This window comes from Thamnophis sirtalis, unplaced genomic scaffold, assembly GCF_051295495.1.
Source record: "Thamnophis sirtalis isolate CommonGarterSnake01/CBP01778 unplaced genomic scaffold, rThaSir2_p1.2 scaffold_3, whole genome shotgun sequence".
In the NCBI taxonomy this organism is placed as follows: Eukaryota; Metazoa; Chordata; class Lepidosauria; order Squamata; family Natricidae; genus Thamnophis; species Thamnophis sirtalis.
The window spans coordinates 142813463-142827823 of NW_028261383.1; the positions used below are offsets into that span (position 1 = coordinate 142813463).

The 14361-nt window shown below is 44.0% G+C and overlaps 1 protein-coding gene across 2 annotated transcripts in view; it reads right to left on the reverse strand.

Annotated features, from left to right (window-relative positions):
* Window positions 1-9323: 9323 nt before the first annotated feature.
* C1QL4 (complement C1q like 4) overlaps window positions 9324-14361 on the reverse strand; it is a 41927-nt gene continuing 36889 nt past the window's right edge. Inside the window, exons 2-3 of one of the 2 annotated variants that reach the window (XR_001313377.2) lie at window positions 11771-12005; window positions 9324-10739 (exon numbers count right to left, since the gene is read on the reverse strand). Coding sequence is in view for 1 of the 2 variants with exons in the window: in XM_014063514.2 (XP_013918989.1) it covers window positions 11826-12005 (180 nt within the window). In the remaining variant the exon portion in view is untranslated. Of the gene's footprint in view, window positions 12006-14361 lie in introns of both variants that reach the window. The other variant, XM_014063514.2, reaches the window with a different exon arrangement.

Here is a 14361-nt window from a genome sequence, read left to right on the forward strand (position 1 = left end):
AGATAGTGCAGCCCTTAATGGGCAAAAGTTGTTCAATATACCTTAAATGGGTCTCTCCCTCTCCTTCAGGGTTGATCTCTCTAGGACTGACCGGTTTGATCACCTTGCAATCTAAGGGACTCGCAGGAGTCTTCTCCAGCACCATAGTTCATAGTTCTATGTTGCGTGCTTAAACAAATAGGAGTTTCAAAAATAGTGTGTTGCAGAAGACTCCTGTTTACCTCAAGAAGTTTTAAGACTATAATAAAGGTAAAGGTTTTCCCGCACATATGTGCTAGTCGTTTCTGGCTCTAGGAGGCGGTGCTCATCTTTGTTTCAAAGCTGAAGAGCCAGTACTGTCCAAAGACATCTCTGTGGTCATGTGGCTGGTATGACTTAATACTGAAGGTGCACTGAGCGCTGTTACCTTCCCACCAAAGTGGTCCCTATTTTTCTACATGCATTTCAAACTGCTAGGTTGGCAGAAGCTGGGACAAGTAACAGGAGCTCACTCCATTACACGGCACTAGGGATTGAACCGCTGAACTGCTGACCTTTTGATCGACAAGCTCAGCATCTTAGCCACTGAGCCACTGCGTTCCTGGTGTTCTAAGACTACTCACTCTTAAATAAAAAAAGAAGGAGTAGATTTAACATGAAATCTTATCCTTTGATCTGCAAGAGGGGAAGGTAAGTTGTTTTGTGGTGGAAGCAGCTCCAACCAGATGTACTATAATGGAGCTTTGTTATCTGAATCCTATGTCCCATATGCTGAATAGGATCTTATTGGTTCATCATAGCGTATGTAGCCTCAAACCATGCTTCTTGCTTAAAGTTACTATTTACTATACATATCTACCATCTAACTAATGATGAATTTGTGATGTTTCTTCATTGTTGAGCCTGAGTTGTTCATAGTTTACTTTAAATCTCTCTGGCACCAATCATTTTCTCCTTCCTGGAGATGGGATTTAGGTAGATTTCCAAGTGAGCTTTTAATCCTAAATGATACAACCAAAATCATTGGCTGATTTTTCTGGAGAACTCTTTCTCACCAAAACCCGTTTAATGGCAGCTTTTCTGCTGGCCCTGAGAAAGTAGGGCAGAAAATATAGTATTTTCCTGTCAAGTAGTTTTTTTTAAAGTGAACATTACTAGCAAACCTACATTGAGATAACACATCTTATACTGTATGATTTGAAAAGTAAGGCTGCATACGTCTTGATCTTATTTTATTAGCTTGACATAAATTGTTGTAGGCATAGTGTATAGTGTTAATGTTCTGGAAAGCCTTTTCAGCCAACCCAACCTGGTGCTCTCCATCTGTGTGAGCTATAGTTATCTTCATTCTTCATAGTATGAGAATTGTGAATGCAGTAGTTCAAAATAGAGTAAGGGCAGCTGCTTAGGCAAGGCAAATGAGTGAGGGCAGTCATGAATTACTTGTAGTAAAGTTGCTATTATTTTGTCCAAATGGTTGGGATTTAATCCTAGAGTTCTGTTTGGGGAGGGAATAGCATTTGTATACATGGTTTTGTGTGTATGTCTAGGTAAAAAAAGGAATCTAAGCTTGCAATGGAATCCCCATCTGTCTAAATGTGAGTTGTGTATACAACACGTAAAAAGGTAGGACATTGTACAGCCCCACAGTCACCATCTTGACTTTTTTGACTTAGCTGCAGAGGTCCCCCCCCCCCAGGTCTGAAGCAGATAAAACTGGGCTAAAGAGCCCAAAGTATAAATCACGTCCTCTGATAGCATCTTTTCTGAAGGTAGAAAAGTAGTTAGAAGGTAGAAGGTACAAAAATTAAGCATAGCTGAGTGTTGTGACCCAGCAGGATCCGGTTGAGCTGCTGATGGACTCGGATAGCGAGGAACCATATGAGTCTGCCATGGAAGATGTGGAGGACCCGGGGCAGGGTTCAGACTCAGAGCAGGGACTAGAGAGGCTGGTTGGCCACCAGGAGGCGCCTGAGGCATGGAGCAGTGGGGAGGAGCAAAGGCAGTTTGTCCCTGATGCTAGATTGAGATGGGCTGAGAAAGGGAAGCAGCAACTCCATAGGCAGACTCACAGAAGATGATTAAGCACGGGTGGTTGTTGTTTGTCTCCTCCCAAGAGAGATTATAGATGAGGCGTTGGGAGGGGACATTTGTAAGAAACAACCATTCGAATTAGTAGTTAATAAAATCTATCCGTGTATTGTAGCCGTGTCTGTTCGTTTGGACTTTCTGGGTTGCTTCGTTTGGATTATCTAGGTTGCTGCAGAGCTACTGTATTGAACGTGAGTTGCCTGGGCCCTCAGCTAAAGGATTTGTTATCTCAGTAATTGAGCAGTGGCAAAAAGCCAAGCCTGTGTTTTTAGTGTATTCACAGGCCAGGGGGGTGGGCTGTGTACCATGGCAGCTGTACCATGGCAGTGACCATGGCAGCTGTACCAGGGGTGGGTTCCAGCTTCTACTGCTGGTTCACTGTGCATGCACAGAAGCAAAAAATAAGATGGCACTGCCTATGGTACTGCCGATAGAACTGATTGGGGGGCGTGGCCAGCCGAGTTACTACCTACTCGGCCGAACCGATCCAAATGAGTAGGAGCCCACCTCTGGGATGTACTCATTTGTCTTTCAATGTTTGCAAATAGGTTTTTGCATGCTAGGAATACATTTGATGACATTTTCTGATATTTCCAAATAGGGGCATTTACGTTATGAAGGTTGCCTGTTCACAAGCACACTGTGCAGCAATCTTCTGTATCGAGATGTGCAACAGCTGGAAGTTTTGAGGGCCACAGCTGGTATCACTTCAAACTTTGGGGGCTGCAGCAATTCACACATGCATTTATGTGTGTCCCCCGCTCCCTTCTTTCACTCTGATTATCTTTTGGTCTTCTACCCTAGAGGAAACAGTTTGATTTCTTCTAGTAGGAAGAGATTTTTATCACGTGACCCTGGGTATGCTGCAAGAGTTGTGTGTGAAAAACAGTCATAAGTCACTATTTTAAGCACCGTCTTAAGTTTGAATAGATACTAAATGAATGATTGTAAGTTGATAACCACCTGTACTTTAACATAGCTCTCAACTGGAATTATTATTGCAAAGGTTACATATATCAATTTCATCTGAAATGCTACTTCCTGAAAATAAACCTGCCTGATGGAGCCTTCTCTACCAGGAGTAGGTCAAGAATTCAAACAGGTCTGAGAAGCCAAGACCTTTCTCTCCAGCTACCCTGGGACACCGATGAAAAGTCAAACATCATATGTGTTCTGACCTAGTCTTCATCAAATCACATGTTCCTCTCATTCACATCCATCAAAATCTCTGCAAACAGTCTTTCAAGGGTGAATTTACAACCACAGACCTTATCAGGCTTGGAATGCTGCCAGGCCAATATCTTCCAAATGCAATGCTGTACAATAAAATACTTGGCAAGGAGTTTCTGAGAGTCACGAACAAATCTTCACACTAATTAATCGAACTTATTGTCTCCTGCAAACTCCACTCCCCTTTTGCTCCTCTTTATTCCCTATGGGAGGGGCCACTCACCGTCCACTTGTGCCTTTACTCCCAAGTCAACTCTTGTTCTGTAGCTGTTCCCTTCTCCTGGCAGCTCTGCGCATGCGGACATCAGAAACAGGCTCCAACTGTTCTTCTCTCCCACTGATCTCTGACTCCGAAGGCAGGCTGATAACTGTCGAAGCACTCATCAGAACCTTCCCAGGCTCCAAGACTGGCCCATGTTCCCCCCCCCCCCGCCCAACCTCCTCACTGTCTGAGTCTGCCACCAACTCCGCTGGCCGCTAGTGGGCCACTATGCCTAAGGGTGACATTTCCCTAAGAGTGACTCCTTCAATGGAATGTGAGTGAATAAAACAGCGTGGATGATTTGGGAACAGGCTCAAAAAAGAGACAAGGATTTGGCAAGCATCCTTTTGCCTTTCCTAATTTGGCAATTCTAAACAGGTGCTCACAATTACGCATTGGCCGAAGTGATTGGCAATCTGCAAAATCTTCTGCATTTTTTTTCTTCCAGTTTTTTCCTCTTTCTACAATGTCACGCTTGTTTCACTTGCAGAAGATGAAGAGTACCTCCTTTCTGGAAACTTTCATGGCCAAAGGCTGAGCCACCAAAATGCCTCTCCATACACAGTATATAGTTCCATCTACTTACTTATTTTTCTTCCAACCTAGCAGTTCAAAAGCACATAAAAAATGCAAGTAGAAAAATAGGGACCACTTTGATGGGAAGGTAACAGCCGTCTGTGCACCTTCGGTGTTGAGTCATGCTGGCCACATGACCATGGAGATGTCTTCGGACAGCGCTAGCTCTTTGGCTTTGAAACAGGAATGAGCACCACTCCCTAGAGTCGGAAACGATTAGTACGCATGTGCTGGGGAACTTTTGCCTTTAATCTACTTATTTGCACCGCAGCCTTTGGTACACACCACAGCACTTTGCCTTAGAAGAGTCTGTTTTGGTATTTGCTTGCCTGCTCTTTATTGCGCTCATGTGTGGCTGCCTCAGAGGTATGCCCTCTTTTGCTTTCTCATCCTCCTATAACTTGTCCTATTTGCACTTCCAAGATTAGCTCCAGCAGGCACAAATGTTCTTTAAAGCCTTGCTCTCACCTCTGTGCACTCCCCCTTTACAAGCTGTCATCAGAGTAGTGAACTCCCAAGCTTCCATTTGACTTAATGAAGATTCTCGCCATGCCGTGGGAATAGAGGGGTGGGTGGGTGGGTCAGATTCGGAGAGAGCGCTTGACCCATTTCCTCCCAAGCGTTGATTTAATCATCTCAACAGTCCTCAGTCCCCCTTGGCTCTTTCTGAGAGCTGCTCTCTCAGCCTGAGATGTCAGGAAGTTTAAACTCCTGGTTTCCTACCTCAGCCAGGCTGGGGAGCTCATTAAGTACTGGAAAAGTATCTCTCATCCCCCCCCCCCTCTCCCAGCACCCTCACAGGGGCAGGGCACAGCACCAAATTCTACTGTGGTTGCCTCAGACATGAAATATAGCCATAGCTATTCGTTGTGCGTCTGCCTTTTTTATGTGGGAGATTCAGAACATCCTCTCCCTGCAGATGTTGACATGGGTGACATGACTTACTGAACTTATGTATAGCAATAGCGTTTAGACATTAGATTTATATACTGCTTCACAGTGCTTTTACAGCCCTCTCTAAGCAGTTTCTGGAGTCAGCTGATTGCCCCCAACAATTTGGATCCTCATTTTACCCACCTCAGAAGGATGGAAGGCTGAGTCAACCTTGAGCTTGGTGGGATTCGATCTGCCAAAGTCCTGGCAGCCAGCAGTCAGCAGAAGTAGCCTGCAGTACTGCGTTCTAAACACTGTGCCACTATTAGGTGATCAGCCCCCCCTCCCCTCCCTTCCTCCCTCCCTCCCTCTCTCTCTCTCTCTCTCTCTCTCCCACTGCCCAGCTTGCCTCACAAGGTTGTTGTGGGGAAAATGAGGAAAAGGAAGGAATGTTAGGTATGTTCACCAATTTGGCTTGTTCACAAAAATACAGGTAGTCCTCGACTTACGACTGTTAAAAGTTACAACATCACTGAAAAAAGTGATTTATGACCATTTTTCACACTTATGACTGTTGCAACATCTCCAGGGTGATATGATCAAAAGTCATATTTATGACCTTTGCGGTGTCCTGGGATTGTGGGATCCACCTTTTTGCGATTTGACAAGCAAAGTCAACAGGGAAGCCAGATTCATTTAACAACCAGGCTCCTAGCAGTGACTTGCTTAACAACCATGGTTGTAAAATGGGACAAAGCTCCCTTAACAAACATCTCACTTAGCAACATAAATGTTGGGCTCAACTGTGGCTCGTAAGTTGAGGACTACCTGTAATAAAGGCTGGATATAAATAAATGAAAAATGTGGGAGGGGGATGTTTCCCTCTGGGAAACTCAGCATCTATGGGGCGGGGGGGGGTACATTTTCTTCCACCTGCAGCAGTTCTTCAGCAGACGTCTCCTGCATCCTTAAGGTGTTGCCTATGTGAGCTTACGCACAAGGGTTAATATTTCTACAAGTGTATGCAAAACTCCTGCACGGCTGCACCCTCCTGAGGCTGCCCACGGGAGTCGATGTGCATTAGCGCAGGGGCTTGTTGGACAAGGCGCACGTTGGGAGTGCGACGTCTGAGGTGATGAGGCTCTCGTGATGAATTCAGGGTGACGTGTTTCCATCCTTGTGACTTTCTAGTCTGAGCGAATTGGATGGGGAGGCGTGACAGCCGTCCCGCAAAGCCATGGCTGTGAAGCCCTTTTACCAACACTGACAGCTCCGGAGCTGAGGAGAGGAGAGTAACTGTGAATGGCAGGAAAAGGAAGGAAATGTTCAGAGAAGATGCTGCCTGCCTCTCCGCCTGCCCTGTAGAGACAATTGTGGTATTGGATCCTAGCTGAGTTGGTTAAATGGAGGTGATGGGGGAAGGGCTAATATGAGCCAAAATAAAATTCAGATACGCTCTGCCTACAAACTATACACATCACAGCCCACTTCTGTATGGGTAGTCCACATTTTGCAAGTGCCTCGGACAGGGGCCACTGATGAAAAAATATGTTTAGGACCAATCCGTGCCTTTACAACCTTTGCCTGCCTGCAAAGCAAAGGAAAACTGAATTAAGATTATAAGCACAGATGCAGTTTCACTTAGCAACCACGTCGCTTAACAACCACATTGCCGATCCCAACTATGGTTGCTAAATGAAGACTGTATGTATATTCTCCTTGGGTATGGCTATTTATTGCAAACCACCCAGTCATTATGTGACATGGGTGGATAGATGGATGGATGGATAGATTAGATGAGAGAGAGAGAGAGAGGGGGGGGAGAGGGAGAGAGACAGATGATATAGAGATTGATGGATTGATGGATAGATGGATGGATGGATAAGATGGATATAGATAGATAGATGATAGATAGATGATAGATAGATAGATAGATAGATAGATAGATAGATGATAGATGATAGATAGATAGATATAGATATAGATATAGATATAGATAGATAGATAGATAGATAGATAGATAGAGATAGAGATAGAGATAGATATAGATAGATATAGATAGATAGATACATAGATAGATAGATACATAGATAGATATAGATAGATAGATAGATAGATAGATAGATAGATAGATATAGATAGATAGATAGAGACAGACAGACATACAGACAGACAAGCAAGCTTAGCTAGTCTCTCCCATGATGAATGTTGTCCTTGTAGAGCCGATACTGAGATCTGGTTGATTATAGCAACCCCCTGACTGCTCCTATCAACCCTGAGTTCCATTTTTTCTTTCTTCTTGTCACCTCAAACTACTCAACCAGGGTCTGCTTCTGCCAGGTTGTTGTTAGGATGGAATCATGCACAACACCCAGATTATAGGTCACTATAGGCTTATACTCGCCATTTAAAAACCAGTCTGTTTGGAGGCTAGTTCTATTGCAGCTTCTTTTTTCTTTAAAAATAGTATCCTCCACTTACAGTATTAATCCTGCCATTTTGTTTCCCCTGTGTGTGTGTGTGTGTTTGTGTGTGTACATTGAATGTATATTCTGTTGAGGAATATGAAAGGAAGTATAGGAACATATACAAAGACACATTTATACATAAATAAATACGCAATACTCTCTCCCTCCCTGTGTGTGTGTGTATTACTTGATATGGCTTTCTTAAAAAGAAAGCACATTTTTCAAAAAGAGACAGCAGAGATTATCAAGAAGTAAAATTCTTTTTCTGAGCTTAGTTTGGCCTACAAGGTAGAGGAAAGTGTTCCGATGGTGCTGAAAAGTGATCTGGAGATGTTTCTTTAAAATTATTATTCAGAGGGGAGTGGGACAAACAAATGTGTATCTTTCACATGTGTTTTCAAACGTTTGTGTTTTCAGGGGCCTAGTTTGTATAAGGTGCAGCCCTATAAAATAGGTATAAGTTTCTGGGATCATCCATCCCCATGCAAATGAACTTGCTAAAGACAAGACATGAGTCAAAAACCAGGTATCTTTATTAACTGATAAAACACAGATTCTGATAATTCAGTGACATAGAGCTTATTGGGCCCAAGAGGATTTACAGTATATTCTTGGCTGCAAAGCTGGGCTGATGCTGAGGTTATACTGTGCCCTGGAGACCCTCTGCCAAGTTCCTTCTTCCCAGGCAGTGTTTCTCATTCTTGGCCCCTTAAAGCTGTAGTGCCATCAACTCCCAGAATTCCCCAGCCATCGTGGGTGGTTGAGAAACACTATCCTAGAGCATGTACTGAGCTCCATCCAAATTCTCCCTAGCTAGGTCTGGAAAGAAAGAGCAGACATGCAGGGCAGGCCTTGCCCTATGACAGGGCGGCAATGAGAACAGGACTGTCTGCAGCCCTTGGAGGCAAAGAGCTCTTTCTCTCCCCACTCCTCAAAGAGGAGGAATGAGAAAGCTCAGAGACGGAAGCAGAAGGTAGCTGAGAGGAAATTGATATGGCGGTCTTTAATCTCCAAGACATGCCTATGCTGAATAATAATAATATGTGTGCTCACAGGTGTGTATTAGAATACGTGTGGATGGACGTGCCTTCTTTATGCAACAATGATATGGCCGTGCCTCTCACAATTGTGGACCTTTTGCCACCCACACCTTTGGATGTGCAGTCTGGGTGTGCAGATGCATGAATTCCCTTTCATGGATTCCTTCCTGGTCTTCCAACCTACTGTAGGCCATGTTTGTCTTCAAATAAACATCCATAAATACATGAAAGTGACGGAAGTCCTGTAGATACAGTGGAAAGATGCCCGCATTTGTAAGCACTACCACAAGTAGGCACAAGTACATATATTCATTGGGCTCTATACATCTCAAAGCAGCATGAGAACTCTTAAGATCTTTCCCCACTTTTGGTACTTGAAAATGTAACAGTGCTTCATGAGTCAGTTCGGCTAATTCTGATTTTTTTGGCTCTGAGGCTACTGAACTTCTCTCCCCCCCCCTTTCAAATTTTGCATAAATAGCCCTGTACATAAACATAAATATACAGTACATTTACAGTTTCGTTTGTATTGGCACATGCATGAACAGCTATGCTATTTATGGGGTCAAGCGTCTCATCTGAACAAGTTTTTTGACAACGTGGAGATGGCGAGATCTACAAACGTGTAAATATACAAGTGCAAGTGCACACGTTTTCATATTTCAGTGCAGATAATGACACCTAGAAAGTGTTGTTGGTCTTGCTGTCCACCATGTAGAGGCATGTGGAACAAAGAACGCTTTTTGTTTGTTGCGAGAAGAAGAGGAGGAGGAGGAGGAGGAGGAGGAGGAGGAGGAGGAGGAGGAGGAGGAGGAGGAGGAGGAGGAGGAGGAGGAGATGGAGCCTGGGGTAAAGCCAACTTACAACATTGACCATCTTGTCTCCTTGCTTTGATCAAAGTTCTAGACGCCAAAGCAATGTAAAGGCAACATGCACTTGGTTGCAGAAGCTCGGGAATTATTATAGTCATGCCACGGACTGGGGGAGAAATAGTCTGAAATGATTGCATGGTTTTGGCTTAATGTGAATGCTGTTTTAATTGATAAGCCCCTGTTGGACAGGTCAGGATAGCAATGTCAGGCTAAGAGATGTTCCGTCTGAAGAACAGCCAACAAGATGTGTCCTCCACCAGTTCAACACTTCATTCAGTTCTCTTGCTTTCTTCCATCTCAACCCCTCACGGTGCTACTTGAAGCCGGTTGCTTCATTGCTTCAATCTGTTCCCGTCCTTATTGAAGCGCATGGGTGCAGCATGACTTTGTTTGCATCCGGGAGTTCTTCTGATACATATGGACATGTGTTGGGGATGCAGCTGGAATAAGATTGCCGTAGCTCTGCAAATGAAGGAGTCACATGCTAGAATGAATGTGCAGATGCTGCTATGGATGTCTTGCTGGCAAATATACATACCTGAAGTATGAATATGAGTGATGCAGTCTTTGGTGGATAGGTCAAGGAGAAAGTGAGGTCAGAGTGAGACATCTCAAGCTTCTATTGATGCCTGTTGGGCTGGCTGTGCTGTTTTTGAGGAACATGACAAAGTCCATCCATCAGCCCTTTGGCTGATTCCAGGGTGGCAGCCAAAAAGAACATTTGCTGCTCTTCTTGTTCAGTAGTAGAGTCATCTTTTGATCTGAGGATCTGTGATTCAGGATAGTATAAGTCTCATTTCTGAGTTCAAAAGGACTATGTGGAAAGTGGAATAGACACCACTGGCTTGATGTCTAAAGTCTGTTTTCATATTATTTATATATCTTCATGCAGGTGAACAAAAGATTGTCCTCTGGAACAGCTGCACTCAGAATCTGTGAATAAGTGTACAAAGCTTGATAGGAATTGAGGTTGAACTGTCTAATGTCTGTTGAAAAGCAAGGTAGGAGGCATAAATAAAAAAGGAGATCTCCCCCATTGCTTTCAATAGAACAATCTCATATTGGAAAACTTCGGCCTCATATGCACAGTTTTATCTGAATGTTTTCTCATGCTGATATATTTCAGATTCTACGGAGGCCAACACAAATTTCTGTGGACAATAGGACTGCGGAAAGTAAAGCTTGTTTGAAGTACTCCATCCCACAAATAACTTCACATTGGCTATTCTGCTTGGAAAAACATAGTCTATTTTTGTTAGCCATCAGTTGAGATCTTTAATGAGGATTATGCATCTCTTCACCAGCAATTGAACAGGTAGGTTCGATGGGTGAAAAGGAGTGTGTGTGTCTGTGTGTGTGTGAGAGAGAGATAGAGGGGGGAGAGAGGGAGAGAGAGAGAGAGAGAGAGAGTGGTGGTCAGGCAAAAATTATTATTGGGATGTTGGATGAAGAGAGGTGGATGGTCCCACACATTTTCAGCTTTAGCCCCACCCATCATGTCTTCAGCCCTGCCCACCGTTGACATTCAATGCAACTCTGCAACAGATTGTTCTTGTAGAAATGTAACCCTTTCAGCAAAAAAAGGAGCTCACTCTATAATCAACACAGTTTCAAAGATGGCAGGAGGACTGAAAATATATGTAGCAACCAGAGCCAGCATAGCTCCATGAAATGATACTACTACTCTCAGTTAAGTCACCGAAATTAAATTCCCATTTAGCCATAAGGCTGATTGGGAGATCTTAAACTGGCCGTTCTGAAACAGAAATATCTCATAGGATACTTATAAGATAATAAGTTCTCCTGAGTTTCTTCGAGGAAAGAGGGGGGTATCAATGTAATAACTTCTATTTGGCGAAAGATGAAACAGAGTGCTTGCAACCGCCCCTTCTTTTATTTAGGGAAGGGAATATATATGTAAAGAAAATGAGTTTTGTAGAATTTTCCAGGGATTTGACTCCATTCTTAATTAGGGTTTCCCCGCCTCAAAGTACCCAAGTTCCAAAATTAGAGTGTCTCTCTTAGGGGCACTCCTTTTATTGACCAAGGAATAATAATAATAATAATAATAATAATAATAATAATAATAATAATAATAATAGGCTAAAAATGCCAAAGCCAAACATCTGGCTGACTGGGCCACCAACCATAATATAATAATAGTTTACCCTGTTTCTACCCCCTCCCAGATTTTCCACATGCAGAGAAAGTCTCACATCATCCGCCCCCCCTTCCATAGGAGGGACTGGATGGGGAGGGTAGAATTGCCGTACGTCTCTCAAGTTTTTCTGATTCATCCTCGATTGACCAGAGTTTACAAACGGAGCCTCTGGGAATCCACAGAGATGGTAAAGCCAAGAAGAATAAAAGCTGACTCACGGGGAAAGGATTTGGGGAGGCAAAACAGGGAAGGAAAAACTGGAGCCGGGAAAGCTCAGTCTGGGTAGATGATGAATCCAGAGAACGTGCTGTACTTGTTGGTGTTCCCACCATGAACCTTCCCGCCATCCAGCTTGATGAAGACTTCATCACCTACATCCAGGTGCAGGATCACGCTGTTGCTGGCATAGTCGTAGTTCTGGTCAGCATCTTGTGCAATTGCGCTGGCACGGACCTGGTTAAAGAAACAACAATGGAGGTTCTGTCTCGTCTGCTTTCAGAAACAATGAGAACCCAACAGTTAGGTAGAACCTCTAGTCTCACCTCCCCAGATGAGGTGGGTTGAATGACAAAAGGCAAAAGGGACAAAGTCCAGCCCACGACCCAGGACCACAACTGAGCTCAAAATTTCCGCTGCTAAACCAGATAGCTGTGAAGGGAGTTTTGCTCCATTTTACAACCTTTCTTACCACCGTTGTTAAGTGAATCACTGCAACGGTTAAGTTAGTTACACGGTGGTTAAGGGACTCTGACCTTCCTCATTGACTTTGCCAGTCAGAAGGTCACCCAAGGTGATCGGATGACACTGCAACCATCTTAAATATATGTCAGTTGCCAGGTGCCCAAATTTTGATCACATGACCATGGGAATGCTGCAAAGGTCGCAATTATGAAAAAGGGTCGCTGCTGCTTGGCCACCGCCATTTTGGATTTTAGTGATTGCGCATGTGTGGTTAACTGTAAATTGTTCTGCACATGCTCACAGAACAATTTACACTGAACAGTGCACATTGCACATGGGTTGCAAACCAGCAGTAACACCGGCAGCAACCCACCCTTGGTGGTAACCTCTGTCCCCCCTCCCCCCAAAACACCTCAATATAGCAAATCCTGTCTATGTTGCCACCAAATTGTAATTTAATATATATATCAGGGGTGGGTTCCTGCCAGTTCTAATCTCTTCTATAGAAGAGGTTCCACAAATCTACCATGCCGTTTAGAACCAGTTCCAACTCCCTCCCCCCGCCCATCCGCACCATGCTTGCCCTGCCCGCTGCTCACTGATTGGCTGGCTCACCAAACACCCCGCCCGCCTCTAAGAGTCCTATCTAAACCTTAAAGTCTTAAAGCTGTCAAGTTTGAACACCCCTGGGTTTTTTTTCTAAAGGGTTAGGGGTGCAAGGGTCTTGTAACTTGACAGCTTTAAGACTTGCGTGCTTCAAATGCCAGAGTTTCTGAGCCAACATTTTGGTTGCTAAGCAAGAGAGTTGTTAAGTGAGTTTCACCACATTTTACAAATTGGCCATGCCCACCCAGTCACATGACTGCCAAGCCACTCCCACAAAACAGAAGAGGTTCTAAAAAAATTTGAAACCCACCACTGATATATATATATATATATTCCAGTGCAGTCCGGAGGTCTTTGCCTAAGCTGCTTCTAAATGTTATCTAGTTTCTGCAGTTGGTGCAGCTTCACTTGAGCCTTCCCCCCAAAAGGATGGCTCTCAGCCCAAAACAAGTAGTCCACAGTATCCCATATGGACACTGTTCCAAACAGGTTGGAATCACAATTCCCAGAATTCCCTAGTGGCACAGCAGGGGTGAAATTCAGCAGGTTCTGACAGGTTCTGCAGAACAGTAGTGGAAATTTTGAGTAGTTCGGAGAAGCAGCAAATGCCACCTCTGGCTGGCCCCAGAGTAGGGTGGGGATGGAGATTTTGCAGTATCCTTCCCCTGCCATGCCCACCAAGCCACACCATGCCCATCAAGCCACGCCCACAGAACCGTTAGTAAAAAAAAAATGAATTTCACCACTGCAGCACAGCCAATATTTTTGACACTTCTGGCAGCTGAAATTCCCATCCCATCTGGAGACATCAACTTTGAGAAGACTGCTCTAAAGAAAGAGGGTCACCTATACAAAATATGGGATTCCGTTCTCTATAGGAGCTGTAAACTCAGGAAGATGTAAACTCAAGGACTACCTGGGTACAGCTGCAACTTATAACCATTTGTTTAGAGATCACTATTTGCAGTAACCTTCCCCTGGAGTGGACAGGGAATGGAGATTTTACAGTATCCTTCCCCTGCCATGCCCACCATGCTATACCATGCCCACAGAGCTGGTAGTAAAAATTTTTTTGAATCCCACCACTGATGACCAGCTTCAAAGTCAATGAGGAAACCCAGATTCACTTAACAGCCATGTGATTCACTTAACAATTGCAGTGATTCACTTAGCAATTGTGGCAAAAAAGGGGGGGAGGCACAACTCACTTCACAACTACCTCTCTTAACAAGGGAACATTTGGGCTCAATTGTGCTTGGAACTTGAGGACTACCTGTACTCTGAATCCTGAAAACTGAATTAATTATGAAAAGAGAGTAAACTTGCTATATTTCTTGTCACTTCAAAGAGAGCATCCAGAGACCCGAGAAAAATTTCATTCACTGTGCAGTCAGCCACTTTTTTTGCCTTCTGAGATGTCGTGAAAACCTATGCCCACGCTCTTGCAATGTATTTTCCTGGCATTAAGGGCTACGGTACTTCAGGGAACAAACAAGGCATTAACACTTGCATGCTCAGGAAG